Source organism: Notolepis coatsorum (assembly GCF_963971535.1).
Source record: "Notolepis coatsorum genome assembly, chromosome: 18".
NCBI classification, from domain to species: domain Eukaryota; kingdom Metazoa; phylum Chordata; class Actinopteri; order Aulopiformes; family Paralepididae; genus Notolepis; species Notolepis coatsorum.
The window spans coordinates 70,599,201-70,626,700 of NC_140182.1; the positions used below are offsets into that span (position 1 = coordinate 70,599,201).

The 27,500-nt window shown below is 47.6% G+C and overlaps 1 protein-coding gene across 1 annotated transcript in view; it reads left to right on the plus strand.

The window, feature by feature from the left end:
* Positions 1 to 27,500, plus strand: part of otogl (otogelin-like) — a gene marked incomplete at both ends in the record, with an annotated part of 152,222 nt that overhangs the window by 42,426 nt on the left and 82,296 nt on the right. The window contains 7 exons of the mRNA XM_084335231.1: positions 1,569 to 1,693; positions 12,755 to 12,964; positions 14,516 to 14,684; positions 14,820 to 14,894; positions 16,039 to 16,082; positions 21,610 to 21,766; positions 22,038 to 22,145. Of these exons, the coding sequence (XP_084191357.1) occupies positions 1,569 to 1,693; positions 12,755 to 12,964; positions 14,516 to 14,684; positions 14,820 to 14,894; positions 16,039 to 16,082; positions 21,610 to 21,766; positions 22,038 to 22,145 (888 nt within the window). The remainder of the gene's footprint in view (positions 1 to 1,568; positions 1,694 to 12,754; positions 12,965 to 14,515; positions 14,685 to 14,819; positions 14,895 to 16,038; positions 16,083 to 21,609; positions 21,767 to 22,037; positions 22,146 to 27,500) is intronic.

Sequence of the window (27,500 nt, forward strand, 5' to 3'; positions counted from 1 at the left end):
CGATCACAGTGTTGTATCTTACCAGACCTAAACCAAGATTTTTGTAACGATCGCATTTTTCGGGGCAAGACATTTGTCTCCATAGCTATAATACAGAACACATGATGGGTCTGCAAACATCGCTAAAATGTAGGGATGCCCCGATCGATCGGCCACCGATCGTTATCGGCCGATAATCAGTATAAATATGCGATCGGTGATCGGTGATAATGCTTTATTTTCGCCGATCGTCAAAACCGATTGAAAAACGAGATCTCACTCGCTGAGTTCTGTCTCAGACGCTCCGTCTCCTCCTCCTCCTCCCTTCCCTGTGTAAACAAGTTCGGGCAATAGTCTGCTCTAACCTAGTGAATGCGAGCTCCGTGAGCTAACGTTAGCTACCGTTACTGTTTAAACAGAATGACCCAGTCAACTATTCACTTTTAGTTTAATACATGAGGCATTGTTAACGGTATCTAGCCGGCTAGCTACTGATAGCTCCTGATATCAACAAATGCTCCAGCAATAGTCTAGTAGACGTGCATGATAGCTCACGTTAGCTCACGCTAGCGCACGTTAGCTCACGTTAGCTCACGTTAGCTCACGTTAGCTCACTGTTCAAAACGAAACATCCCATTAAATTAAATAGTTCACTGAGGCGTTGTCTTAACGTTATATAGCCGGCTAGCAGTAGCTACAGATATCAATGTCTTATAACAGTGATTCGATGCATATTCGAGCCCCGGCTTGCATCGCAGTCACAAATGGGGCTAGCTGAGGGAGTAGGGTATATCTGCAGAGCCTAGGGTATATCTGCAGAGCCGCAGATATACCTTGCTGAGGGCATGCTGAATGTGATTTGATCAAAGCAGAGTATACACACAGACAGTGGAGATAGCGAGCATTTTGACTTGTTGCGTGGTGGCGATGTCTCGCAGATAATACAACTACAAGTATAATTATATAATATATATATTTTATAAAAAGATTTAAAAAAAAATTATATAATTATTTTTTTTATTTTTTTTTATCAAAAACTATCGATATCGGATTGGTATCGGCCGATATGGCTCAAGATGATCGGTGATCGGTATCGGTGGCAAAAAACGTGATCGGGGCATCCCTACTAAAATGCTCAATAGGCCATTTAGTAAAGATGGCGAAAGCTGGCGAAAGCTGGTGGCAGTCAAAGAGTTAAAGGAACACGCCAACATTTTTGGAAATAAGCTTGTCATTTTCTCCAGAGAGAGACAAGAATATAGATACCAGTTTCCTCTCTGTGCATTCAGTAGAAAGCTATCTGGCTGCATGTTAGCCTAGCTTAGCACAATGAATGGAATCGGACATGACCGCTTAGCCTAGGCATTGTCCAACAACATCTCTCCCGAAGGCTAACCGGTCATATCCGCTTCCATTCATTGTGCTAAGCTAGGCTAACATGCAGCCAGATAGCTTTCTACTGAATGCACAGAGAGGAAACTGGTATATATCTTCTTGTCTCTCTCTGGAGAAGATGGTAAGCTAATTTCCCTAAATGTTGGTTAAGATTGGTATGTGTGTGATTAAGCCCATGTCTTCTGGCTGTGCAGGTCCCCGGCAGGCATGATAGAGGGAACTCCTCAGCTCCATGCCAACGCCTGGAAGGTGTCATCAGCTTGCTTGGCTCCTGTCAACCTGCCCATCATAGATCCATGTGAGATGAACCAGCATAATGGTAAGGTCCTCTCCTTCTTTTCTTTCCTCCTAGTTACTGTTTTCACTTTTAGCCTTTTTCACTGTCAGATAAATTTGTCCAGATCAGATAAGAAATATGTGTTTTTGTTAAGCATTTAGAAAAGAGAAGCATAGACAGGACAGAAAAACAAAGCTATCATTCGTATTCCGATATGAACAATATAAAAGCTCTGCTTAAATGTAAACGCAAAAGACAGATTCAACAGATAAAGTAGGCATTTTGCTGCCTATGGTATCGTAGCAAAGGACATCCTGTTCTCATCTCATTTCAGCACCACGGGTTGCATCATAATGAGCGAGAGACAGAGAGACGCAGACAGAGCTCTGAGGGCAAACAGAGAAGGTTACAGAAATTAGGACACACTTCTCTCATGGAAGAAAGTCACGACTGATGAGATTACAGTAGTCCTCTTATTCATAATGATGGATTATGCCCCTGTGGAACATTGTGTCCTGCTTTGGATAGTTTGTGGTCAGTGTCTGTCTGGCTCTGAGAGAGAGAGACAGAGGCAGAGGCAGAGACAGAGAGAGAGAGAGAGAGAGAGAGAGAGAGAGAGAGAGAGAGAGAGAGAGAGAGAGAGAGAGAGAGAGAGAGAGAGAGAGAGAGAGAGAGAGAGAGAGAGAGAGAGAGAGAGAGAGAGAGAGAGAGAGATAGAGAGAGAGAGAGAGGGAGAGAGAGAGAGAGAGAGAGAGAGAGAGAGAGAGAGAGGGGGGGGGCTCTGACTACCGTTACAGAGGGCAGCCTCCAATAATAAGATAAGATGAGATAAGATATTCCTTTCTTGATCCCCTTGGGGACATTTGGGCAGCATGGAGGCGGGGGGAGGTACAGGTATGGGCAGGGCAATAGTAGAAAGACATAAATATAGGCAATACAATTATAATAAAGATACAAATAAACAGTGTAAACAATATAATTAACTCTGAATATAGGCATATGAGAAAGTAAGCAGTGTAATCAAAGGTGCAGATAAGGGTCTGTATGCCCTATCAGTTATATTATACGTTACAATAAATATGGGCAATAAGAATTATAATCTGAATATATACTATGAGTAAGTAAAGTAAACAGTATACACAAGGTACCCTAACTGGCATGATATATGTCACACATTATACGTTGTAGTCCGTGCAGGTTAGGTGGTAAGAGTCAGACACACTTAGTGGTCAGACATTCCTAGTAGTTCTTGAGTTCTGCTGCTGTTACAGTAGTGCTCCAGCTGCTGGTAGCGGTCCCTGCACACTGTTGTGGAGCCTGATGGCCGCTGGTACGAAGGACTGGCCGAGGTGGCTAGTGGTGTGTCTGGGGGGTATGAGTCTGTGGCCGAACGTGCCACAGTTAATTATGACAAGATTACGTTTCTGGTGAAAGAAAGTCACAATTGATCATTTTGTTCATACATTATTTTTTCTAGATGCTAATGTTATTAGTAGTTTGTAAACTTAAAAAACCTAAATAAAAAAGAAAGGGGAGACGTAGTTTATAGACACGCTGCTGCTTCCTCTAAAGCCGCTGGACTCTGTATATCATTCTGTCCTTAGATTTATCACTGGTGACAGTTGTGGTTCCATCATTGTATCCTATTTGTGAGGTCGGTTGGTCCTCTCTGGCAGAGAGACGTGACTTGCATTGGCATCTGTTTCTGTATAAGGCCATTATTGGTGATCTTCCACCCTACATGACTTAATTACTGGACTGGAACACTGGACCTCATCACACTCTCTGGTGACTGGCTTTTACACTTAAGGTTCCTAGAGTTTGCACTGAATTAGGACAATCTGATTTTAGCTTATGGGCCCCAGAAACATGGAATGTTTTGCAATGCACTTTAAAACTCAATTCATTAGTATCTATTGGTCAGTTATTTTTATAGCAAACCACAGTCTGCAGTTGTTTTTAATTATTTAAAATGTTTAATTGATTGACCTTATTATGTTTTGTATTTCTCTACGTCATTGTAAGTGAGCGCTTGCTCAGTGGCGATTTTAGGAATCTTTAAACAAGGGGACACAAAGTAAAAATTTTCTTTTTTTACATGCAAAAAAAAATTATAGCTAAGTATGACTGGTAAGTATAAAGGAAGTTGGGTTTATCTAGACAGGTAGCCTAAGTGTAGCAGGTAAGGTATAAAGGTAAGTATATTAGGTTAAATTATTTTACCAATAGCAGATCAGACTCTTTTCAGCCATTGGGGTTCATATTTGATTGGCACCACTGCTGTACAAGTCTCTTTTTTTCACATGAAAGACACAACGCAATAATAATAATAATAATAATAATAATAATAATAATAATAATAATAATAATAATAATAATAATAATAATAATAATAATAATAATAATAATAATAATAATAATAATAATAATAATAATAATAATAATAATAATAATAATAATAATACATAAGACATCACAGGACAGTAACCTATTACAATAATGACAAGACAATAGAGATAAAATAAAATAAATAAAATAAAAACAGAATATAAAATTTTTATTATATTGCCAGACATTACAAAAGACATTCCTAATTACAACAATAATTGTTCACCCAAGGGCTGTCTACTATTAACCAACCTAAAACATGTTAGCCATTGTAGTGCTGTACAAGTATTTTAAAGTGTTTTATCACTCAATAAATTCAATTAATAATAAACTCAATTAATTGTATCACTCTATCAAGTTGCCCCATGGGCCATGGCATGAAATTATTCATTCATATTAATTCAAGTATTTGCATGTGAGTGAAAGGTACATGCATCGTTTCAAATCTCCTCCGTGAGATAAAGACTGGTAAAGCACTACGGCCGAAAGTGTGAATGTGGTAGAATTTCCGGTGTATGTACTTCCCCTGGAAGCTGCCTCTGAACGGACCAAACTTTTCCCGAATCCTGTCGACAAACAAGCTAGAACATCCTGCTCATGTAGTAAATTCTTCAGGCAAAGCCGTTGCAGTGGCTTAAACAAGGAAATATTGTGCACTTCACACGTTTCTATAATTGTTTTGTCGAAACCGGAAAGCCTGTAGCCGCTACTTCCTGTACTTCCGTTTGCACACTTTAGGAGGCATAGCTTTACCAGCCTATCTGCAGTCTGAGTGCACACCCTTCTCTGTCTGTCGTTGCACTTGCAATCAGTGCTCGAGTTGGCAAGGGTTGCTTCTGAAGCAGTTAAAATTATCTCCTTGGCTACAATGGTTGTCAATAATTTCACCATCAGCTGTGACTGGTCAGTTCAGAAGAATCCACATTGAACTTGAGAGGTTATGTATCCTTCCGTTAGTCCTGTGTGTAACTAACCAGAGTGCTACACGGACTGGTTTAAATTCGCATTATACATTATTATTAATTATATAGGCATATATACATATCTTCTGTATATTGCTATACAGGCATGTATAGCAACCTATAATTGACTCTTTGATGTCCGGCTCTGACCTTTTTTGATTGATTGATTGAAAACTTTATTAACAGATTGCAGAATGGGTACAATACAGTTCCCGCTCAATACACACAATTCTTAAGGGGATGCAGACCAGAGAAAGACTTTCGTCTTGTTTACATCAGGGTCCCCCATTTTCAATTCATAATGACATTTATGACATACATGACAACATACAGATATATATCTTGACATTTATGACATACATGACATACAGATATACAGTACTGTTACATTTGTGACATACAAGATATGCAAATATACAGTACTGTTAAACAGAGATCCTAACAGAAAATATATACATATGAGGGGGAGGAAACTACATTATTTAGGAGGGGGTGGGTGGGTGGGAGGGTGGGTTTGGACATTTACGGGGGCCAGTTTCGAATTGCAGCCTCTCGTAGGTGCTCTTTGTCTTTTGAGAGTGGTTTTGAAGGTGGGATAAACAATTTTTATGGCTGTGGGTAAGGCGTTCCACATTGATGTGGCATAATTGCGAAACGTGTTTAGTCCCTTGTTTGAGCCGAATCTGGGTTGAACATGAAAGCAGTGAGGTAAGTTTGTCTTCTTGAAGTTGTTCTGCAGTGCATCCGGCTTCTCAGTCTGTCGTCGTTGCACTTCCAAATTGCAATCAGCGTGGGAGTTGTCAAGGGTTGCTTCTTGAAGCAGTCAAAATGCGTTCCTTGGCTACAATGGTTGTCAATCATTTCGACATCAGCTGTGACCGGTTCAGAAGAACCCATGTTGAACTTGAGAGGTTATGTATCCTTCCTCGCCGATGGATTATAGTCCGCTGTGTAACTAACCAGAGTGCTACGGACTGGTTTAAATTTGCATCAGCTGGGCGCTCCAGTAGCACACCACATAGCGCGCTGAGACGCGAAGCGGTCGCCCCGGGTTCGATTCCCCGACCCGGTGGCCATGTGCCGCATGTCTTCCCCTCTTCTCCTCCCGTTTCACCCTCTCTCCTCTATCGGTCCTGCGTGGCCAAAAGGTCCTGCGTTGACCAAAAAAGCTGAAAATGCTATAAATAAAATCTTTAAATTTGCATCAGCTTGCGCCAATATGGGCAGGGGCACATACATTTAGTCATTTAGCTGACGCTTTTATCCAAAGCGACTTACAAGTTCTGTACGACAAGTCATCAGGAAGGGCACAACTCTATCAGCTGAGTAACAACGTTCATCAAAGTGTTGAGTGCTACAGTGTAGGTTAGTATATTAGGACAAGTGCATGATGACAGTAAGGTTAGTTAGGGTTATATTTTTTTATAAAAAATAAAATAAATATATAATAATTAAAACTGGGGTGGCACCTCAGGGGCACCAGAGATTTCAGCAGGGGCACGTGCCCCTGGTGCCCCAGTGGTAAAATCGCCCCTGCACTTGCTCTCAATGATCCTTGGAGATTAATAAAGATTGAAAGAAAGGAAAGTGCCTCGGAGCCACAGGGGGCAGGTCAGAGAGCTGCATGTGTCTCCTAGGACCTAGAACACAGGCTGCAGCCACCGGCATAGACAGGGGGACAGATTCACTCCAAGGGTTTGAGAGCTGACTACTCTAGACATGTGCAACACACATCTTCTTCACCACATTTATTATTATTATTATTATTATTATTATTATTATTATTATTATTATTATTATTATTATTATTATTATTATTATTATTATTATTATTATTATTATTATTATTATTATTATTATTATTATTATTATTATTATTATTATTATTATTATTATTATTATTAAAGGGGACATGTCTTGCTATTCCTTTCACTATTTGGGCAACTTTACACAATTCCTGTGAGTCTATGGAACACATCTATAACGTTTTTTTTTTTTTTAAATTCATTGTTTTGTATTTCTAATCAAGTACCATAATTTCCGGACAATAAGCTGTGCCTTTTCCCCCCATTATGTGACTCGACGTGACCAAACCCGAAAATGTAAAAATCGAAATATTGCTTTTTTGACTGCATTGAAATGTTATTTATCTGTTCCCTTATTTGCTAAACTTAATACAACTTGTAAATGAGTTAATTCTTGTTATTTGTCGGACAGTATTGTGTCCCAATGCTAATTACATATGGTAATTAAACATTAAAACACCTGCGGCTTATATATGTACACATCATTCAATTTAGCTGCTGCGGCTTATATTCAGGTGCGGTTTATAGTGCGAAAATTACGGTACTCTAAAGCAGCATTTTTCCACTTCAAGATTTCAAACTGTTTTGGGCTGGGCTCCGTCCATAAGCGCTTTGAGTGACAGTCACCCACAGTCTGCACTGGCAGACAGAGAGAGATATAGAGAGATTGAGGGGGATACTAATTAATTTCGCCGCGGGGGGGCATAATCCCACTGGACAATGCATTGGTAACTTGTTTCAAATGACAATATATACCCCTGTGAATATTATTGCATTGATCGGAATACGGGCGAGCGTGTGGGAGCGTGCGCAATGATATTTTGACAGTGATATGCGAGTGGAGAAGCTCCTGCCCCGCTCGCGCAGGAGGTTGTGTGTAAATGCTCCGTGTCCATGTCCCTCTCTCTCTCGCTCTCCCTCTCTCTCTCTCGCTCTCTCCCTCTCTATCTCTCTCTCTCCCTCTCTCTCGCTTGCTCGTTGAGCGAATTGTTGATTGTGGGCGGTGACTACAACCTGAGTCACGTCAGCAAAACAGTCAAATCAGAACGGCTTAGTTGAGTGAGGGAGGATCTTGTGAACTTGAGACTAGACTGATGAGCCAAAATGAGAATTAGAGACACAGACCCCATTGATACAAACCCCCATTTCTAGAAAACAATGATAAACACTGGAAAAGGCCATTTATAAGACAGGGGACCTTTAACCCATTCTTCGCCAATCACGTGTTAAGGCGGGTTTCTCCGCCATGCGTTGTCTGCCAATAGGCGTTTTTGAGATCAATATTTCATATTTTCGTCATGGTATTCATATTTCACCCACGGAGTCTTGGGTGATGCTGTCTGGGCCATCACAACTCTGCAACGCTTCAATACCGCCACCGGGTGGCCGATCGGCGGAAGTACTCGGTCCGTCCCCTATTTTCGTCCGGCCACTCGCTTATCGTCCCGGGGCTCAATACAGACACCGTCTATATGATTCTTTGCCATAACTCAATAATCAACATGATTTGGACGTGTATTAGTAATATACAAACCGGAAATGGATCTTTTTGCTCCACTCTCATCGCCCAACGCTACGAGGAGACTGGGGTGAGTTTCAGAGTTTTTCTTTACCATTTTCGATACAAACTGCTCTGATCAATATATCACCCATACTACATGAATCATTTAACGTCGGCCATTGAATTATAAACGACCCCCCCCCCCCCCTCTGTTCACCCGCAGATGACCAGTCATGACGTTTAGGACCATGTACAGTTGACATTTTTAATATAACGTTGATCGGTATCAAACTGCATTTGATCATCTACGTTCTATGAAATACAGCAGAAAATGATAAAAACATATTTATACTCTAGACGGTATTTTAGTATGAATGTGTGAATGAAAAAGTTAAACGTTCCTACATCCCGAACAATAGATAATTGATGTTGAATGGGCCATAGTAATGTCAATTTAGCAATACAATTAAAAAAGTTATAGCCCTGCAAAGAAGGTGAACATCTCCATAGACTTATAGCGCTGGCAGAGAGGGTACAATGCCCGGCAGAGAATGGGTTAATAATAATAATTATTATTATTATTATAATTATAAACGTTATTTGTATAGCACCTTTCATACAAGAATTGCAGCCCAAAGTGCTTCTGTGAGGATTGGTTCGTTCCCCGCCACACGCTCCTTTTAGGTACTGTGTTGATTGGTGCATTCCCCGCCACACGCTTCTGGAGCAAGTATCAATTCCAGCACGCACCTGTCATAGTTTGTGATTAGCGCCCCAGAGGCTTCTTATACCGGGACCTTCTTTCAATCGATGTCGGGTCGTTTTGAATACTTCTGCTTCTGCCTGCTTTCCCCCCGTTGCTGTGCCTCGTCTACTTTCCCCCCAGGACATCTTTGGATTGCCGCTGGTGAATACCTTGTTCCTCCGTTTGGAGCTGCGGCTTGTTGCCCGCTTTATGCGTTTGCGCTTTGGTGAGTTGGAACCAAACCCTTTTTGGATGATCTGTTTTGTGTGTTTGAAGAACACTGAAGAGTATCATTTTTTGTTTACACTGGACTCAGCTAAATTGTGTGTTTAGAAGAGACACTGAAGAGTATCGTTTTTGTTTGCACTGGACTCAGCTAAATTGTGTGTTGTGGAGAACACTGAAGATTATCGTTTTTGTTTGTCCTGGACTCAGCTAAGGGAGGAGGGAACTGCACTGCCTCTGTGTACTGTTGGACTGTTATTGATCTCTCTCTCTCTCTCCGTTTCCACCTCGAGTTGAAGCTGGGAGTATCTGCAGAGCCGCTACGGCGTCAACGCCGATTCCCCACCTCTAACACCAAGAGGATCTGCAGAGCCGCAGATAACTCTGCCGAAGGCAGTCTCCTTTTTTGTTGTTTCGAAATTGTTACTTGACTCCTTTTTGACTCTGTAAATAAATACGCCCTAGTATTTGGCTAACTCTGAACTACCTGTCTGTGCCGTGCGTTTGAGATCGGTTTCAAACCCTAACAGCTTCACAGCAGTGATATAGACACAAAATAGACATAGGCATAAAATTGGAATAATTATAAACGGGCATAAAATGAGCAGAGAATTGATATTAAAACCTCCTGGACAATTTGTAATAGATCATCATAAAAAAGATAATAAAAAAAAATACATTTAATAAAATAATATATTGTAATATATTTCCTATTGATTGTGATAAAAATCTACCTACAGTATCTACTAAGATCTCTATCTTTAGTGTTATTCCATCCAGGGGAGGACTGTGAAGTGTGCATGTTGTAGATCTAATCAATTCAGATCAGAACTGCAGAGAATGTAAGTGGTGCAGGCATTCACTTACACCAGTTCTACACCCCTGATTAAACCAAATGCTTTACTGGAGAGACGCCAAACGCCTGCTGCAAAATAGCTACAGGTAAGTGCTGCCTTTGACAAGGAAGTGAAAGCAAAGGGTAGATTCCATTGAGATGAACTCTAGTAAGCAGGGCTTGAAAATTACTTCTCCCTCAACTGACCACAATGGCACTTTCAGTATCCTACCAGACAAATGGACTTTTAAACAAGTGTCTTGGTTTCTATCAAAGTGTTCAGTAGAGTCGACAGACTTACCAGGGACAGCATGTGGCTGGTCTTATTTTCTTAGTTTATTTTCTTAGGCGCAACAAACACTACTGGTAAGCTACCTCCTTATACCGGAATGGAATTTTGGAACCTATGGAATACGTTCTAGTGACTGGCTGGCTGGTCCTTTAGGTCCCCCGAGTTTGCTCTGAACAGGGTAAATCTGCATTTTGTTATGATGCCCCTCTAGCTCATGGAATGAATGCCAACAGTCCTTAAAGCTTGAGATTCTCCCCTCTGTTGAGTTTAAAACATTGATCTCCAACTTTTATCAATCAAGTTGTATGTGTTTTAATTGATTTGTTATCTTTACTTCTGTCTCGTCTTGTTGTCTCTGAAAACTATAGAAAAGTGTGTATGTTCCATAGATAGTTGTTATGTGTGTGTGTCCCAGTGTTCTACACAGGTGTTACAGTTGTCATGTGTGTGTTCCAGTGTTCTACACAGGTGTTACAGTTATGTGTGTGTTCCAGTGTTCTACACAGGTGTTACAGCTGTTCTGTGTGTGTCCCAGTGTTCTACACAGGTGTTACATCTGTTCTGTGTGTGTGTTCCAGTGTTCTACACAGGTGTTACAGCTGTTCTGTGTGTCCCAGTGTTCTACACAGGTGTTACAGCTGTTCTGTGTGTCCCAGTGTTCTACACAGGTGTTACATCTGTTCTGTGTGTGTGTTCCAGTGTTCTACACAGGTGTTACAGCTGTTCTGTGTGTTCCAGTGTTCTACACAGGTGTTACATCTGTTCTGTGTGTGTGTTCCAGTGTTCTACACAGGTGTTACAGCTGTTCTGTGTGTCCCAGTGTTCTACACAGGTGTTACATCTGTTCTGTGTGTGTGTTCCAGTGTTCTACACAGGTGTTACAGCTGTTCTGTGTGTTCCAGTGTTCTACACAGGTGTTACAGCTGTTCTGTGTGTGTCCCAGTGTTCTACACAGGTGTTACAGCTGTTCTGTGTGTCCCAGTGTTCTACACAGGTGTTACATCTGTTCTGTGTGTGTGTTCCAGTGTTCTACACAGGTGTTACAGCTGTTCTGTGTGTTCCAGTGTTCTACACAGGTGTTACATCTGTTCTGTGTGTGTGTTCCAGTGTTCTACACAGGTGTTACAGCTGTTCTGTGTGTCCCAGTGTTCTACACAGGTGTTACATCTGTTCTGTGTGTGTGTTCCAGTGTTCTACACAGGTGTTACAGCTGTTCTGTGTGTTCCAGTGTTCTACACAGGTGTTACATCTGTTCTGTGTGTGTGTTCCAGTGTTCTACACAGGTGTTACAGCTGTTCTGTGTGTTCCAGTGTTCTACACAGGTGTTACAGCTGTTCTGTGTGTTCCAGTGTTCTACACAGGTGTTACAGTTGTTCTGTGTGTCCCAGTGTTCTACACAGATGTTACAGTTGTTCTGTGTGTGTGTTCCAGTGTTCTACACAGATGTTACAGTTGTTCTGTGTGTGTGTTCCCGTGTTCTACACAGATGTTACAGTTGTTCTGTGTGTGTGTTCCCGTGTTCTACACAGATGTTACAGTTGTTCTGTGTGTGTGTTCCCGTGTTCTACGCAGGTGTTACAGCTGTTCTGTTCTGTGTGTGTGTCCCAGTGTTCTACGCAGGTGTTACAGCTGTTCTGTGTGTGTGTGTGTGTTCCAGTGTTCTACACAGGTGTTCCAGTTGTTATGTGTGTGTGTGTGTGTGTTCCAGTGTTCTACACAGGTGTTACAGCTGTTCTGTGTGTGTGTGTTCCAGTGTTCTACACAGGTGTTACAGCTGTTCTGTGTGTGTGTGTGTTCCAGTGTTCTACACAGGTGTTACAGCTGTTCTGTGTGTGTGTTCCAGTGTTCTACGCAGGTGTTACAGCTGTTCTGTGTGTCTGTGTTCCAGTGTTCTACACAGGTGTTACAGCTGTTCTGTGTGTCTGTGTTCCAGTGTTCTACGCAGGTGTTACAGCTGTTCTGTGTGTGTCCCAGTGTTCTACGCAGGTGTTACAGCTGTTCTGTGTGTGTGTGTGTTCCAGTGTTCTACGCAGGTGTTACAGCTGTTCTGTGTGTGTGTGTGTTCCAGTGTTCTACACAGGTGTTACAGCTGTTCTGTGTGTGTGTGTGTGTGTTCCAGTGTTCTACGCAGGTGTTACAGCTGTTCTGTGTGTCTGTGTTCCAGTGTTCTACACAGGTGTTACAGCTGTTCTGTGTGTGTGTGTGTTCCAGTGTTCTACACAGGTGTTACAGCTGTTCTGTGTGTGTGTGTGTTCCAGTGTTCTACACAGGTGTTACAGCTGTTCTGTGTGTCTGTGTTCCAGTGTTCTACGCAGGTGTTACAGCTGTTCTGTGTGTGTGTGTGTTCCAGTGTTCTACGCCTCCCTGTGTGAGCTGCTGCTGGGCGACGTGTTCTCCACCTGCCACGGCCTGGTCAGTCCCACTGTGTACCAGCAGCAGTGTCGCTACCAGGCCTGTCGCTGTGGCAGCAGCTGTCTCTGCACGGCCCTGGCTCACTACTCCTACCTGTGCTCCAAGCACGGCCTGGACATCAACTTCAGGTCACATGTCTCCGAGTGCGGTCAGTCTCTGCTGCTCCTGTGTGTGTGTGTGTGTGTGTGTGTGTGTGTGTGTGTGTGTGTGTGTGTGTGTGTGTGTGTGTGTGTGTGTGTGTGTGTGTGTGTGTGTGTGTGTGTGTGTGTGTGTGTGTGTGTGTGTGTGTGTGTGTGTGTGTGTGTGTGTGTGTGTGTGTGTGTGTGTGTGTGTGTGTGTGTGTGTGTGTGTGTGTGTGTGTGTGTGTGTGCGTGCGTGCGTGCATGTGTGTGTGAATGTGTGTGGTGAGTGTCTAGTGCTTCTGTGACTGGAATAAAAGGTATTAAAAAGTCTTTAAAAAATGTCATTTGCACAAGTATTAAATTATTCGGGCGGGGGGGGGAGAGCTTGGTGCGTCTGACGAGAGCTTGTAAGGAATGTGCGATAATTCAAATCTGATGGAATTCACTTTGTGGTCCAGAGAGGCAATTAAGGACTATTAATTATTGATAAGAAAGATTAATATCAGAAATATAAAGAAGACAATTCTATAAGTTCAGTACGATCGTTTATTACAGCATGGATTGATCCAGTTAGTAGCTTACAGTGTGGTACATTTGTTACAAGATAAAGAGAAAGAGAGGAGAGGGGGAGGGAGAGAGGAGAGAAAGAGAGAAGAGGGGGAGAGGGAAAGAGCGGGAAAGGAGAAGAGAAGGGGAGAGAGGAGGGGGGTGGAGGACAGGAGAGTGAGCAGGCGCAGCTAGGCCAGAGAAGACAGGACAAGAGAGTGAAGCAAAGAGAGAGTGAGCAAGAAGATGGCAGTTCCTTATAACTCCAGACAAAGAGAGTCGTATTACTATAGATGCATGTAGATTCTGATTGGTGATGTGTCCTAAAATCGATACATGGCGATTGGTCTGAGAAGTTCTGCTGTGCTCATCCTGCTGGTGCATATATCATGGATCAATGACTTTAATTGTCTTAACACTTTGGACGCCACCGCGATATGCATGATGTGTTGTTAAAAGCGCAACGCTGTAATATATAGGAATATGTGGCGGTGTTTGCAGGGCTATAACTATATTCTATATTATAGCTATGGATACAATATTATGGCCCATTTGGCATTGAGTATCTATCGTTCAATATGAGAAAAAGAAAAAAAATGTCATCCATACATTCCCGTTTTATACCGTGGTGAATATGACTATAGTTTTAGAATAATCCTGTCTAATCCCAGAAAACGACGCTGTGCAGCAATACATGCAATTCACTAAAAACGTTGTCATTTCTTGCCTGTACACGCTACTGTTTTGAAATCACATCTATATTATTGGTATTATGTTTCATGAAATTTTGCTCTAAGTGGTATTAAGGTCTTAAAAAGTGTTCAATTTAACTTGTTGAAACCTGCAGCTACCCTGATATTTCACTCAGTGTGTGTGTGTGTGTGTGTGTGTGTGTGTGTGTGTGTGTGTGTGTGTGTGTGTGTGTGTGTGTGTGTGTGTGTGTGTGTGTGTGTGTGTGTGTGTGTGTGTGTGTGTGTGTGAGTGTGTGTGTGTGTGTGTGTGTGTGTGTGTGTGTGCGCGTGTGTGTGTAGGCGCGGTGTGCGTTGGCGGCATGGTGCACCACTCCTGCACGTCGTCCTGCGGCCGGTCCTGCCGCGCTCTGGCCGCCATGGAGACGTGCATCCATGACGACTGCGCTGAAGGGTGCGGCTGCGAGGTGGGCAGTCACTATGATGACGCGCGAGAGCTCTGCGTGCCGCCGTGAGTCTTCCCCCGCCTCATAAATCATCATAACGATGAGCATCAATTACCATCTGATGCCAACACACGTTCACTCATTACAGCTAATTAATCTCCCTAACAAACGACGCTGTGTGCTTGTGCCCCGCGCTCAAGGTCCCAGTGCCACTGCTACTCCATGGGTGGGGTGTCCCAGCCGGGCGAGGTGACCTTCAGCGCGGCCGGTCCCTGGTGAGTCACACCCTAGAACAAGACTAGTAGTCGGACACTCTGGTATCGCTCTCTTTCATTGCCCCACTGTCGGTCTGGGGAGGGTGTAGACGACCACATGCCTCCTCTGATACATGTGGAGTCGCCAGCCGCTTCTTTTCACCTGACAGTGAGAAGTTTCACTGGGAGAACTTAACGTGTGTGGAGGTTCACGCTATCTCCCCCAGATCCCCTCCCTGCTGGACAGGCGTCCCGACCGACCAGTAAGAGTCGCTGTTTGCAATGACCAGGACACATACCCCACCGGCTTCCCACCCGCGAACACTGACAATTGTGTTCGTAGGGATGACTGACCAAGCCGGAGGTATACCGCTGACAGCTGGATTCTAACCCAGAGTCTCTGCGGTGGTAGGCGAGTGCTTAGACCTCTACGCTACCCAGCCACACCAAATTTGGTATTTTTAAGGGTACCGACCGAATTATATCGGTACTACCAAGTACCGATTCACGCTAGATAAATCTGTGCCAAATTTGGGTACCTTTGTTTAGTATTAATTAAGAGTGTAATATACTAGACACATCGTCGCGGGCAAGACCAGCCGCATTTCATTGTATACCTGTATGCCGTGACAATTAAAACTCTTGACTTGACTTGACTTGACTTGAGAGTGTAATATACTAGACAAGAGGGAGCCTTTCCCACAAATATATATATATTACTGTCCCGTCTCTTGGGTCTTTGGAAAAGCCAGACGGGGTCAGAGGAGTTTGATAATATTGGCCAGATAATGTTGATATTTAAACATTTATAAACATAATACATGATCATGCGATTTAGTTTGTGTGGTGTGTTACAACAATAAATAACAAAATGTTATAAATAAATAAATAACAATGTTGAAATTGAGAAGTTTGGACTTATTTTGTTAAGTACCGAAAAAAGGTACCGTTGGGTACCGATACCGAATCCCAGGACCTGGTACTGGTACCGGTATCAGTTCAAAAAACTTTACCGTAACAAAGCACCAATCATTATCAAATGAGACGTCGAGTCCTTTACGCTAACCTTGTGTCGGCGAATAAGTGATCTCTCTACCGGCGTTCTAACTCTCCCTCCTCTTGTCCCTTCTCCTCCTCCCCCTGTTCTCCTCTCCTCCATCACCAGCCTGTGCAGGAATGCGAGGATGGAGTGCGTGCCAGAGGAGAGAGGTAAGCCATCCCTCCCCAGTTCCTGCTCTCCTCCTGCTCTCCTCCTGCTCTCCTCCTCCTGCTCTCCTCCTCCTGCTCTCCTCCTCCTGCTCTCCTCCTGCTCTCCTCCTGCTCTCCTCCTGCTCTCCTCCTCCTGCTCTCCTCCTGCTCTCCTCCTCCCTCCTCCTGCTGCCCTCCTCTCCTCATCCAGCTCTCCTCCTGCTCTCCTCCAGCTCTCCTCCTGCTCTCATCCTGCTCTCCTCCTCCCTCCTCCTGCTCTCCTCCTCCTGCTCTCCTCCTGCTCTCATCCTGCTCTCCTCCTCCTCCCTCCTCCTCCCTCCTCCTGCTCTCCTCCTCCCTCCTCCTGGTCTCCTCCTCCTGCTCTCCTCCTCCTGCTCTCCTCCTCCAGCTCTCCTCCTCCAGCTCTCCTCCTCATCCAGCTCTCCTCCTGCTCTCCTCCAGCTCTCCTCCTGCTCTCATCCTGCTCTCCTCCTGCTCTCCTCCTGCTCTCCTCCTGCTCTCCTCCTGCTCTCCTCCTGCTCTCCTCCTCCTCCTCTCCTCCTCTCCTCCTCCTGCTCTCCTCCTGCTCTCCTCCTCCTCTCCTCCTGCTCTCCTCCTCCTGCTCTCCTCCTGCTCTCCTCCTGCTCTCCTCCTCCTCTCCTCCTGCTCTCCTCCTGCTCTCCTCCTCCTCTGCTCTCCTCCTCCTCTCCTCCTCCTCTCCTCCTGCTCTCCTCCTGCTCTCTTCCTGCTCTCCTCTCCTCCTCTCTCTCCTCCTCCTGCTCTCCTCTTCCTGCTCTCCTCCTCCTGCTCTCCTCTCCTCCTCCTCTCCTCTCCTCCTGCTCCTCCTGCTCTCTTCCTGCTCTCCTCTTCCTCCTCTCCTCCTCCTGCTCTCCTCTTCCTGCTCTCCTCCTCCTGCTCTCCTCTTCCTCCTCTCCTCCTCCTGCTCTCCTCCTCCTCCTCTCCTCCTCCTGCGCTCCTCCTCCTCCTCTCCTCCTGCTCTCCTCTCCTCCTGCTCTCCTCCTCTCCTGCTCTCCTCTTCCTGCTCTCCTCCTCCTCCTCTCCTCCTCCTGCTCTCCTCTTCCTGCTCTCCTCCTCCTCTCCACTTCCTGCTCTCCTCTCCTGCTCTCCTCCTGCTCTCCTCCTCCTGCTCTCCTCCTCCTGCTCTCCTCCTCCTCTTCCTGCTCTCCTCCTCCTCTCCTCCTCCTGCTCTCCTCTCCTCTTCCTGCTCTCCTCCTCCTGCTCTCCTCCTCCTGCTCTCCTCCTCCTGCTCTCCTCTCCTGCTCTCCTCTTCCTGCTCTCCTCCTCCTGCTCTCCTCCTCCTCCTCTCCTCCTCCTGCTCTCCTCTCCTCTTCCTGCTCTCCTCTCCTCCTCCTCTCCTCCTCCTCTCTCCTCCCTCCTCCTCTCTCTCCTCTCCTGCTCTCCTCTCCTGCTCTCCTCTCCTGCTCTCCTCCTCCTCCTCTCCTCCTCCTGCTCTCCTCTCCTCTTCCTGCTCTCTCCTCCTCCTCTCCTCCTCCTGCTCTCCTCCTCCTCCTCTCCTCCTCCTGCTCTCCTCTCCTGCTCTCCTCTTCCTGCTCTCCTCCTCCTGCTCTCCTCCTCCTGCTCTCCTCTCCTCCTCTCCGCTTCCTGCTCTCCTCCTCTCCTCCTCCTCCTCCTCTCCTCCTCTCCTCCTGCTCTCCTCTTCCTGCTCTCCTCCTCCTGCTCTCCTCCTGCTCTCCTCTTCCTGCTCTCCTCCTCCTGCTCTCCTCCTCCTGCTCTCCTCTTCCTGCTCTCCTCTCCTCCTGCTCTCCTCTTCCTGCTCTCCTCCTCCTGCTCTCCTCTCCTCCTCCTCCTCTCCTCCTCCTGCTCTCCTCTTCCTGCTCTCCTCCTCCTCCTCTCTCCTCCTCCTCCTCCTCTCCTCCTGCTCTCCTCCTCCTGCTCTCCTCTCCTCCTGCTCTCCTCCTCCTCCTCTCCTCCTCCTGCTCTCCTCTTCCTGCTCTCCTCCTATTCCTGCTCTCCTCCTCCTGCTCTCCTCCTCCTGCTCTCCTCCTGCTCTCCTCTCCTCCTCCTGCTCTCCTCCTCTCCTCCTCCTCCTCCTCTCCTCCTCTCCTCCTGCTCTCCTCTTCTTGCTCTCCTCCTCCTGCTCTCCTCCTGCTCTCCTCTCCTCCTGCTCTCCTCCTCCTGCTCTCCTCCTGCTCTCCTCCTGCTCTCCTCCTGCTCTCTTCCTCCTCTCCTCCTGCTCTCCTCCTCCTCTCCTCTCCTCCTCTCCTCTCCTGCTCTCTTCCTCCTCTCCTCCTGCTCTCCTCCTGCTCTCCTCCTGCTCTCCTCCTGCTCTCCTCCTCCTCTCCTCCTGCTCTCCTCCTCCTGCTCTCCTCTCCTCCTCCTCTCCTCCTCTCCTCCTCCTGCTCTCCTCTTCCTGCTCTCCTCCTCCTCCTCTCCTCCTCCTCCTCCTCTCCTCCTGCTCTCCTCCTGCTCTCCTCTCCTCCTGCTCTCCTCCTCCTCTCCTCCTGCTCTCCTCCTCCTCTCCTCCTCCTCTCCTCCTGCCTCTCCTCCTCCTGCTCTCCTCTCCTCCTCCTCTCCTCCTGCTCTCCTCCTGCTCTCCTCTCCTCCTCCTCTCCTCCTCCTCTCCTCCTCCTCTCCTCCTGCTCTCCTCCTGCTCTCCTCCTGCTCTCCTCCTCCTGCTCTCCTCCTGCTCTCCTCCTCCTCCTCCTCCTGCTCTCCTCCTCCTGCTCTCCTCCTCCTCTCATCCTGCTCTCCTCCTCCTGCTCTCCTCCTCCTCCTCTCCTCCTCCTCCTCTCCTCCTGCTCTCCTCCTCCTCCTCTCCTCCTCCTCCTCTCCTCCTGCTCTCCTCCTGCTCTCCTCTCCTCCTGCTCTCCTCCTCCTCTCCTCCTGCTCTCCTCCTCCTCTCCTCCTCCTCTCCTCCTGCTCTCCTCCTCCTGCTCTCCTCTCCTCCTCCTCTCCTCCTGCTCTCCTCCTGCTCTCCTCCTCCTCTCCTCCTCCTCTCCTCCTGCTCTCCTCCTCCTCCTCTCCTCCTGCTCTCCTCTCCTCCTGCTCTCCTCCTGCTCTCCTCCTGCTCTCCTCCTCCTGCTCTCCTCCTCCTCCTCTCCTCCTCCTCCTCTCCTCCTGCTCTCCTCCTCCTCTCCTCCTGCTCTCCTCCTGCTCTCCTCCTCCTGCTCTCCTCCTCCTCTCCTCCTCCTCTCCTCCTGCTCTCCTCCTCCTCTCCTCCTCCTCTCCTCTCCTCCTGCTCTCCTCCTCCTGCTCTCCTCTCCTCCTGCTCTCCTCCTCCTGCTCTCCTCCTGCTCCTCTCTCCTCCTCCTCCTCCTCCTGCTCTCCTCCTCCTGCTCTCCTCCTGCTCTCCTCCTCCTCTCCTCCTGCTCTCCTCCTCCTCTCCTCCTGCTCTCCTCCTCCTGCTCTCCTCTCCTCCTCCTCCTCCTCCTCTCCTCCTCCTCTCCTCCTGCTCTCCTCCTCCTGCTCTCCTCTCCTCCTCCCCTCCTCCTGCTCTCCTCCTGCTCTCCTCCTCCTCTCCTCCTGCTCTCCTCTCCTCCTGCTCTCCTCCTGCTCTCCTCCTCCTCTCCTCCTCCTCTCCTCTCCTCCTGCTCTCCTCCTCCTGCTCTCCTCTCCTCCTGCTCTCCTCCTCCTGCTCTCCTCCTGCTCTCCTCTCCTCCTCCTCCTCCTCCTGCTCTCCTCCTCCTGCTCTCCTCCTGCTCTCCTCCTCTCCTCTCCTCCTGCTCTCCTCCTCCTGCTCTCCTCTCCTCCTCCTCCTCCTCTCCTCCTGTGCTCTCCTCCTCCTGCTCTCCTCTCTCCTCCCCTCCTCCTGCTCTCCTCCTCCCCTCCTCCTGCTCTCCTCCTGCTCTCCTCCTCCTCTCCTCCTGCTCTCCCCTCTCCTCCTGCTCTCCTCCTCCTCTCCTCCTGCTCTCCTCCTGCTCTCCTCCTCCTCTCCTCCTGCTCTCCTCTCCTCCTGCTCTCCTCCTCCTCTCCTCCTCCTCTCCTCCTGCTCTCTCTCTCCTCCTGCTCTCCTCCTGCTCTCCTCCTCCTCCTCTCCTCCTGCTCTCCTCCTGCTCTCCTCCTCCTCTCCTCTCCTCCTGCTCTCCTCCTCCTACTCTCCTCCTGCTCTCCTCCTCCTGCTCTCCTCCTGCTCTCCTCTCCTCCTGCTCTCCTCCTGCTCTCCTCCTCCTGCTCTCCTCCTCTCCTCCTCCTCCTCTCCTCCTGCTCTCCTCCTGCTCTCCTCCTGCTCTCCTCCTCCTCTCCTCTCCTCCTGCTCTCCTCCTCCTGCTCTCCTCTCCTCCTCCTCTCCTCCTCCTGCTCTCCTCCTCCTCTCCTCCTGCTCTCCTCCTGCTCTCCTCCTGCTCTCCTCCTCCTCTCCTCTCCTCCTGCTCTCCTCCTGCTCTCCTCCTCCTGCTCTCCTCCTGCTCTCCTCTCCTCCTGCTCTCCTCCTGCTCTCCTCCTCCTGCTCTCCTCCTCCTCTCCTCCTGCTCTCCTCCTGCTCTCCTCCTGCTCTCCTCCTGCTCTCCTCCTCCTGCTCTCCTCCTCTCCTCCTCCTGCTCTCCTCCTCCTCTCCTCCTGCTCTCCTCCTGCTCTCCTCCTCCTGCTCTCCTCCTCTCCTCCTCCTGCTCTCCTCCTCCTCTCCTCCTCCTCTCCTCCTGCTCTCCTCCTGCTCTCCTCCTCCTCCTCCTCCTCTCCTCTCCTCCTGCTCTCCTCCTCCTGCTCTCCTCTCCTCCTGCTCTCCTCCTCCTGCTCTCCTCCTGCTCTCCTCTCCTCCTCCTCCTCCTGCTCTCCTCCTGCTCTCCTCCTCCTCTCCTCCTGCTCTCCTCCTGCTCTCCTCCTGCTCTCCTCCTGCTCTCCTCCTCCTGCTCTCCTCCTGCTCTCCTCCTGCTCTCCTCCTGCTCTCCTCCTGCTCTCCTCCTGCTCTCCTCCTCCTCCTCCTGCTCTCCTCTCCTCCTGCTCTCCTCCTGCTCTCCTCCTCCTCCTCTCTCCTCCTCCTCTCCTCCTGCTCTCCTCCTCCTCTCCTCCTGCTCTCCTCCTCCTCTCCTCCTGCTCTCCTCCTGCTCTCCTCCCGTCGCCACACAACAAAGTGCCGCTTCAGACCCAGTTCCCGCTGATATTCAAGAGCTTTATGTCTGAAGTCGGAGCCTGTTTCCCATGACTGGCTGTTGTGTTGTGGTAGACGGGTTTCTTAGAGAGAGTGTGCGTGCGTGTGTGTGTGTGTGTGTGTGTGTGTGTGTGTGTGTGTGTGTGTGTGTGTGTGTGTGTGTGTGTGTGTGTGGGTGTGGGTGTGGGTGTGTGTGTGTGTGATAGGAAGCCGCTCAATTTGGAGGAGGCGTTGTTTCCTTTACCCATGATTCATGTCCGATGTGTCTGACAAGTAGTTCAGCCAAACTGTATGTAACAGCGTTCTGCCGTCCATGCACTTTGTAACTGGCTGTTCTTTCATACTTTCTGACTGCACTGGCAGTGTTTATGTCCTTTGTATGAGGCTTCCTCGTACTTCTCGTCATGTGGACATAAATAAACATTGTGTGTGTGTGTGTGTGTGTGTGTGTGTGTGTGTGTGTGTGTGTGTGTGTGTGTGCAGAGCCAGAGATGGGGGAGTGTCCAGAGGGGAAGGTGTTCCACACCTGTATGGACCAGCGAGGGGGCGTGGCCTGTGAACCCACCTGTCGGAACCTGATGTTGAACCTCACCTGTCCTCCCAACACACCCTGTATCCCTGGCTGTGTCTGTACTCCTGGGTAAATATGCCTGCCTTCCAAATGACCAGACAGCCTTTATACAATATATATATATACGTATATAAGTATATGTCTTATATTATATCATATCCTGACTTGATGATTTTGAATGTATTCTCTCTTTGCGTCCCTTTGGTGGATCCCACTTGGTGTGTGTCGGTGTGTGTGTGTGTGTCGGTGTGTGTGTGTGTGTGTCGGTGTGTGTGTGTGTGTGTCGGTGTGTGTCGGTGTGTGTGTGTGTCGGTGTGTGTGTGTGTCGGTGTGTGTGTAGGTTGGTGATGCACCACGGCGAGTGTTACTATCCAGAGAACTGTCCCTGTGCCTGGCTGGGTCTTGAGTACCTGCCTGGAGAAACTGTGGACACCCCATGTTACAGATGGTACATTAAAGTCTTTATACAGTACCCTTACCATGGTCATTCTTAATTGTTAAAGATGGTATGGTCTTTATACTGTACGCTCAATATGATATAATGCTTACCTTACCATGGTAATCTTTAAGGTGAGACAGTACCCCCGAAATCGCCTTTTTGCTTTGTTTCAACGATATTGAGATTTTGTTATATTTTGGTTCCTTAACATGTCTTATTTCAAACTAGTGGCAATAAAATATCGAAAACAGACAATTAGTTGTTTATTTTACTTAATTTTGTCTGATTGTGTCCATAGATCACAATTACAATACAGAACGTTGAGGGTGTTTTCTCAACAAGTTTTTATGCATTTTACTTACACACAAAGACATGGAACTCCATTTCCCTAGTACCTACACACAACAAACTTTCCATATTTCTTCCCATCCATATCCTGCTTACAGAAGGGTTTGTTGATATATCATTCATATAGCCGGGTTTATAGTACATTTGTTACCAAAACTAGGCGAAAATCGATTTTGTTATGAGAGTAGACAGTATTTCCTGATGTATGGGCTGATAAGAGGACATCCACAATCCCTTCTGGACAAAGTTTAGTTTTGAATTTAGAATCAACTAAATGAAACCAAGTTTTTGAATCTGGCATTATCCATGTTGGTGATTAGTGTATTGGCGATATATGCAAATGTGCGCATATTTAATGAGGAAGTGCCTTATTTGCATATATAAACATACAAATCTGAAAACTTGCAATATATTTTTTCTTAGTTTATATGTACATAACAAACTGGGAAAGTTTAATATCTATTCAAATATTTGTTTTGCCTATTAGGGGGTATTGTCTCGCATTAACACTTTCAGCGCCATAAACTGTCCCCATCTCTGCTGCTTCAAGGCCAGCTTAAATTGGTCATTTCCGCTGTGTTTCACAATATTTGCAGAGCTGTGTGTGTTCTGTATTATAGCTGTGGAGACAATGGTGTGGCTCATTTGACAGACACTGCTTGTAGTCCAACGTGGAAAAAAATAGTTTGTTTCTACACACTGTAGTTTGTAGTTTATTACACGCTAAACATCGCGCATTTAGAAGATAATCCAGTCTTTTTCCATAGATCGCGATTCGCGCTGAATGTGTTAATTCATTGCATACTACAATAACAAGGTTTTTGAATCCCAGCAAGGATTTTGCAATGTTATTATTCCATAATGGAAAGTGCTGTTGAGACAGAAACTCTAGGGGCAGTAAGCGTACAGGAGTGAGTTTGTCACAGTGACATTGGTGAAGAGACACTCCTAGGACAATGTGACAATGTGAAAACTAAACAGTTGTGGTTTGGCCTCCAGCCTCCTCTCTTATGTAAGAGTCACATTTCCAGAGGCACAAGCACAAAATTAAAACTCAACACTACTCTCAAAACTGACAGGAAAATACCAGCACTAATTTAAAAATGTATTCAAGTAATATCCTATATGTCATGTGGACTACCGTGCATTTAGCAAGCAAGCTAATTTGGCTCCATTTTGGAAATGACCAGTGACTACAACCTACTGTAACGGCATTGGTTGTGCATTTGAAAGTTCAGTTCATTTGAACTTTGGAGCAACACGCTGTGTGTTGCACGCTGGATTAATCCGCACACGGCTCTGGTGGGAAAACCCTCTCCATGGAATACATTGATACATTTTCAAAAACGTCACTGATAATGTCATTTTGACATAGTGTATCCTGAAATCTAGACTTTGGAAACTGTAAATATACACACAGAATTGCTATCTGTGTAGAATGATCGTCTGGAGGCTATGACTTGGTGCAAGCTCGTTTATTGACAACTTCAGTATGTAGTAACAGACAGACTCCTTCACGTTCCGTGTAACAATATATATAACTCCAGATCAATGCGCATGCCTTAGAACTACCCCTGCATCTCTTATATACTTCCGTATATGACATCTCCCCTTTTCAGCATGTTATCTCTAACATCATAGGAACATTCCAAATGAAAAGTACTATAGGCTGAACATACCTTTTTAACTTAAATCTGAGACATCATCACACATTCTGGTCTCTGCCTAAAACAATGAACTGTTTAAGCTTTCAAGTGTTATTATTATTATTAAATCACCAACCAACATTTCAACATCCAATACAACATTCCTTTTTTTTTTTTTTTCTTAACATTGTACCCAAAACTCTGCACAGTCCATTTTACCCGACCGATCTACAGGTCAAGTCTCTTGACTGGCTTACTCAGTCGTCCCGATCGGGTCACCGTTTGACCAGACAACGGGGTTGTAGGTGTAGCTGTAGCCACACTCTGACTGGCAGGAACAGTCTCTAACAAGGTGTGTCTGTCAGAGTGGGAGTCTGTCCCTGCGCACTCACCAGGCGTTGCTGGGGTTGGCTGCATCGCAGGCACTGGTTACGCCGCAGCTCTGTTCCTTGCTGTGTCTGGATGACGAAGGATCTCGGGGTGCTGCTCTCGCTGGAGATCACTGCTGGCAAGGACCACTTCTTGTCATGGTCCAGCTTGGAGAGTACAACGTCTCCTGGTCGCAGGGCGGGTAGGGCCCTGGTCCCATGACGGCGGTTGAAGTAGAAGGCCTGTTTAGCTTTTTCCTTCTGATCCTTCTCTCGCACAGCTGCCTTGCTGGGCCATTTTGGGGTGAGGTTTTTCTCAAGAGTGGGGAGGGTGGTTCTGAGTTTCCTCCCCATCAAGAGCTCCGCTGGGCTGTAGCCTGTGGCGGAGCACGGAGTAGACCTGTAGCTCAGTAGAGCCATAGCTGGGTCATCTTGCTTGAGGATTTTCTTTGCCGTCTGCACGGCTCTCTCTGCGTGCCTGTTGCCTTGCGGGTGATGAGGGCTGGACGTGTAGTGTTTGAAGTCCAGTTGCCTAGCCAGCTCCTTGAACTCCATACTTGCAAACTGGGGTCCATTGTCGCTCACCGCTTCCTCAGGAATTCCGAATCTCGCAAACACGGCCTTCAGCCTCTGAATGACTTGTGTACTGGTTGTGGAAGACAGGTGGAGTATCTCGATGAACCTAGAGTAATAATCTGATATTACTAGGTAGTTGTTGTGCTTGTACTCACAGAGGTCCATGGCGATCCTCTTCCAGGGTCGCTCTTGGAGTGGCGTGGAGAGGAGAGGCTCTTTTTGTTGAGTTCTTTTCAGTTCACAGCACACCTGGCACGACGCCACAACCTGGCTTAACTCTGTGGAGAGACCAGGCCACCATACTGAGGAACTCGCTCTCTCCCTACATTTCACTAGGCCCTGGTGCCCTTCATGGATTCTCTGAAGGATCTCTACTCTCATCTGTCTCGGCATGACAATCCTGTTCCCTCTTAGGACAAGTCCATTTAGCTCTGACAGCTCTGATTTCACTGGGCCATAGGGTCTCGCCTCGATAGGCACCTCGGCCAGGTGTTCAGGCCATCCCTTTTTTATGAGTCTGGCGACTGACAACAGTTCGGCGTCAGCTGCTGTGGCCGCTCTGATCTCGTCCATCTTGCTTGTGGACGCAGGGATCCCCTCCATTACACTAGCCACATAGCATGCCACCTCACGCTGTGTGTCCAAGTCTGCATCTGTGTTGGCCATTGGGCTGCGTGACAGAGTATCTGCGACAACCAGAGTCTTTCCAGGAGCATACTCTGCCACCGCGTTGAACCTCATGAGCCTCATGAGGAGTCGCTGGCATCGGAGAGGCACATTGTCCAGGCTGCGAGTGTTAATGAGAGGTACAAGGGGCTTGTGGTCAGTTATTAGCTTGAACTGGCCCAGTCCACTGAGGTACCGGTCGAACCTCTCGCACGCCCACACGTCCGCCAGACCTTCTTTTTCAATCTGGGCGTAGCGCGTTTCTGCTTCGGTGAGGCGTCTTGAGCAGTACGCCACAGGTTTCCACTGCTCGCCATGAAGTTGAAGTAGCACGCCCCCTAACCCGTAACTGCTTGCGTCGGCAGACACGGCGGTGGGCTTGCTCACGTCGTAGAAGGCGAGTACTGGTGCTGTGGTCAACAGCTCTTTGATCCTCTGAAAAGCTGTTTGCTGGGCATGGTTCCATGTCCATGCATTCTTGTGCTTCAGGAGCTCATACAGCGGTTGTCCTACTGTTGAGAGGTCTGGGACGTACCTGCCGAGATAATTCACCATTCCCAGCACCCTCCTCAGCTCCTGCACATCTGTTGGCGGCGCCAGCTGCCGGATAGCCTCCACTTTTGCTGGGTCAGGCCGGATCCCGGACTGGTCGATGATGTGCCCGAGAAACCGTAGCTGATTTTGTCTGATGGAGCACTTTTCTCTATTCAGCTTCAGGCCAGCCGTCTCTATGCGCTGCATCACCTTCTCCAGGCGACTGTCATGCTCTTTTTCTGTGGCCCTATAGACGAGAATGTCGTCCATGAAGATCTCGACGCCCTCTAACCCGTCCAGGGTCTCCATCATCTTCCTCTGGAAGATTTCCGGCGCGCTTGTGATCCCGAATGGCAGTCGCTTGAAGTTGAACCTGCCAAACGGCGTGATGAAGGTGGTGAGCTTACAGCTGTCTGGGTGCAACGGGATTTGTAAGAATCCACTGGCGGCATCGAGTGACGTGAAGACTGTGGCCCCGCTTAGCTTTGCTGTGATCTCGTCGGTAGTGGGCAGGGTGTACTGTTCGCTTTTAACAGCCTCGTTCAGCCTCTTGAGATCCACACAGATGCGGGCTTTGCCTGTGCTCTTCAGGACCGGCACCATGGGTGCACACCAATCGGTAGGCTGTGTCACCTTCTCAATGATGCCATTCCTCTCCATCCTTTGGAGCTCCTCCTTGACCTTCTGCAGCATAGGGAGAGGTACACGTCGCGCTGTGTATACCGCGTACGGCTGGGCGCCATCTTTCAGCAGTATTCTTACTGGTTCCGTTTGTAATGTCCCATGCTCCCCGTATGCCTGCAAATGTTCATTTTTCCCGCTGCTGCTCACCGTTTCCTCCACTCTTCTCACTAAATTCATTTTCACTGACATTGGCCTGCTGAGTAGGTTGTTTACTGTAGGCCCCCGGATGACATACGCTGTGAGTGGGTGTGTCTTACCCTTGTAGGTCACAGTGCTCTGGATCTGTCCTATGCAATGCAGCTCGCCACCTGGGCTGTCCAGTGGTATTTCCGCAGGCTCCAGCGGTCTGTTTGGCATGAGTGAGTGGTAGGTCTCCTCGCGAATGATGCTCACATCCGCCCCAGTGTCGATTTTAAACTCGACCTTGACGGCCCACCTCTTTGGCGACCCACCTGCTTTACTCACTTCCCCCATGTAGTACCCATCTTCTGACCCAGAGTCCTGCTGTTGTTGCTGCACTTCTTTTTGTTCTCTGACCTCAC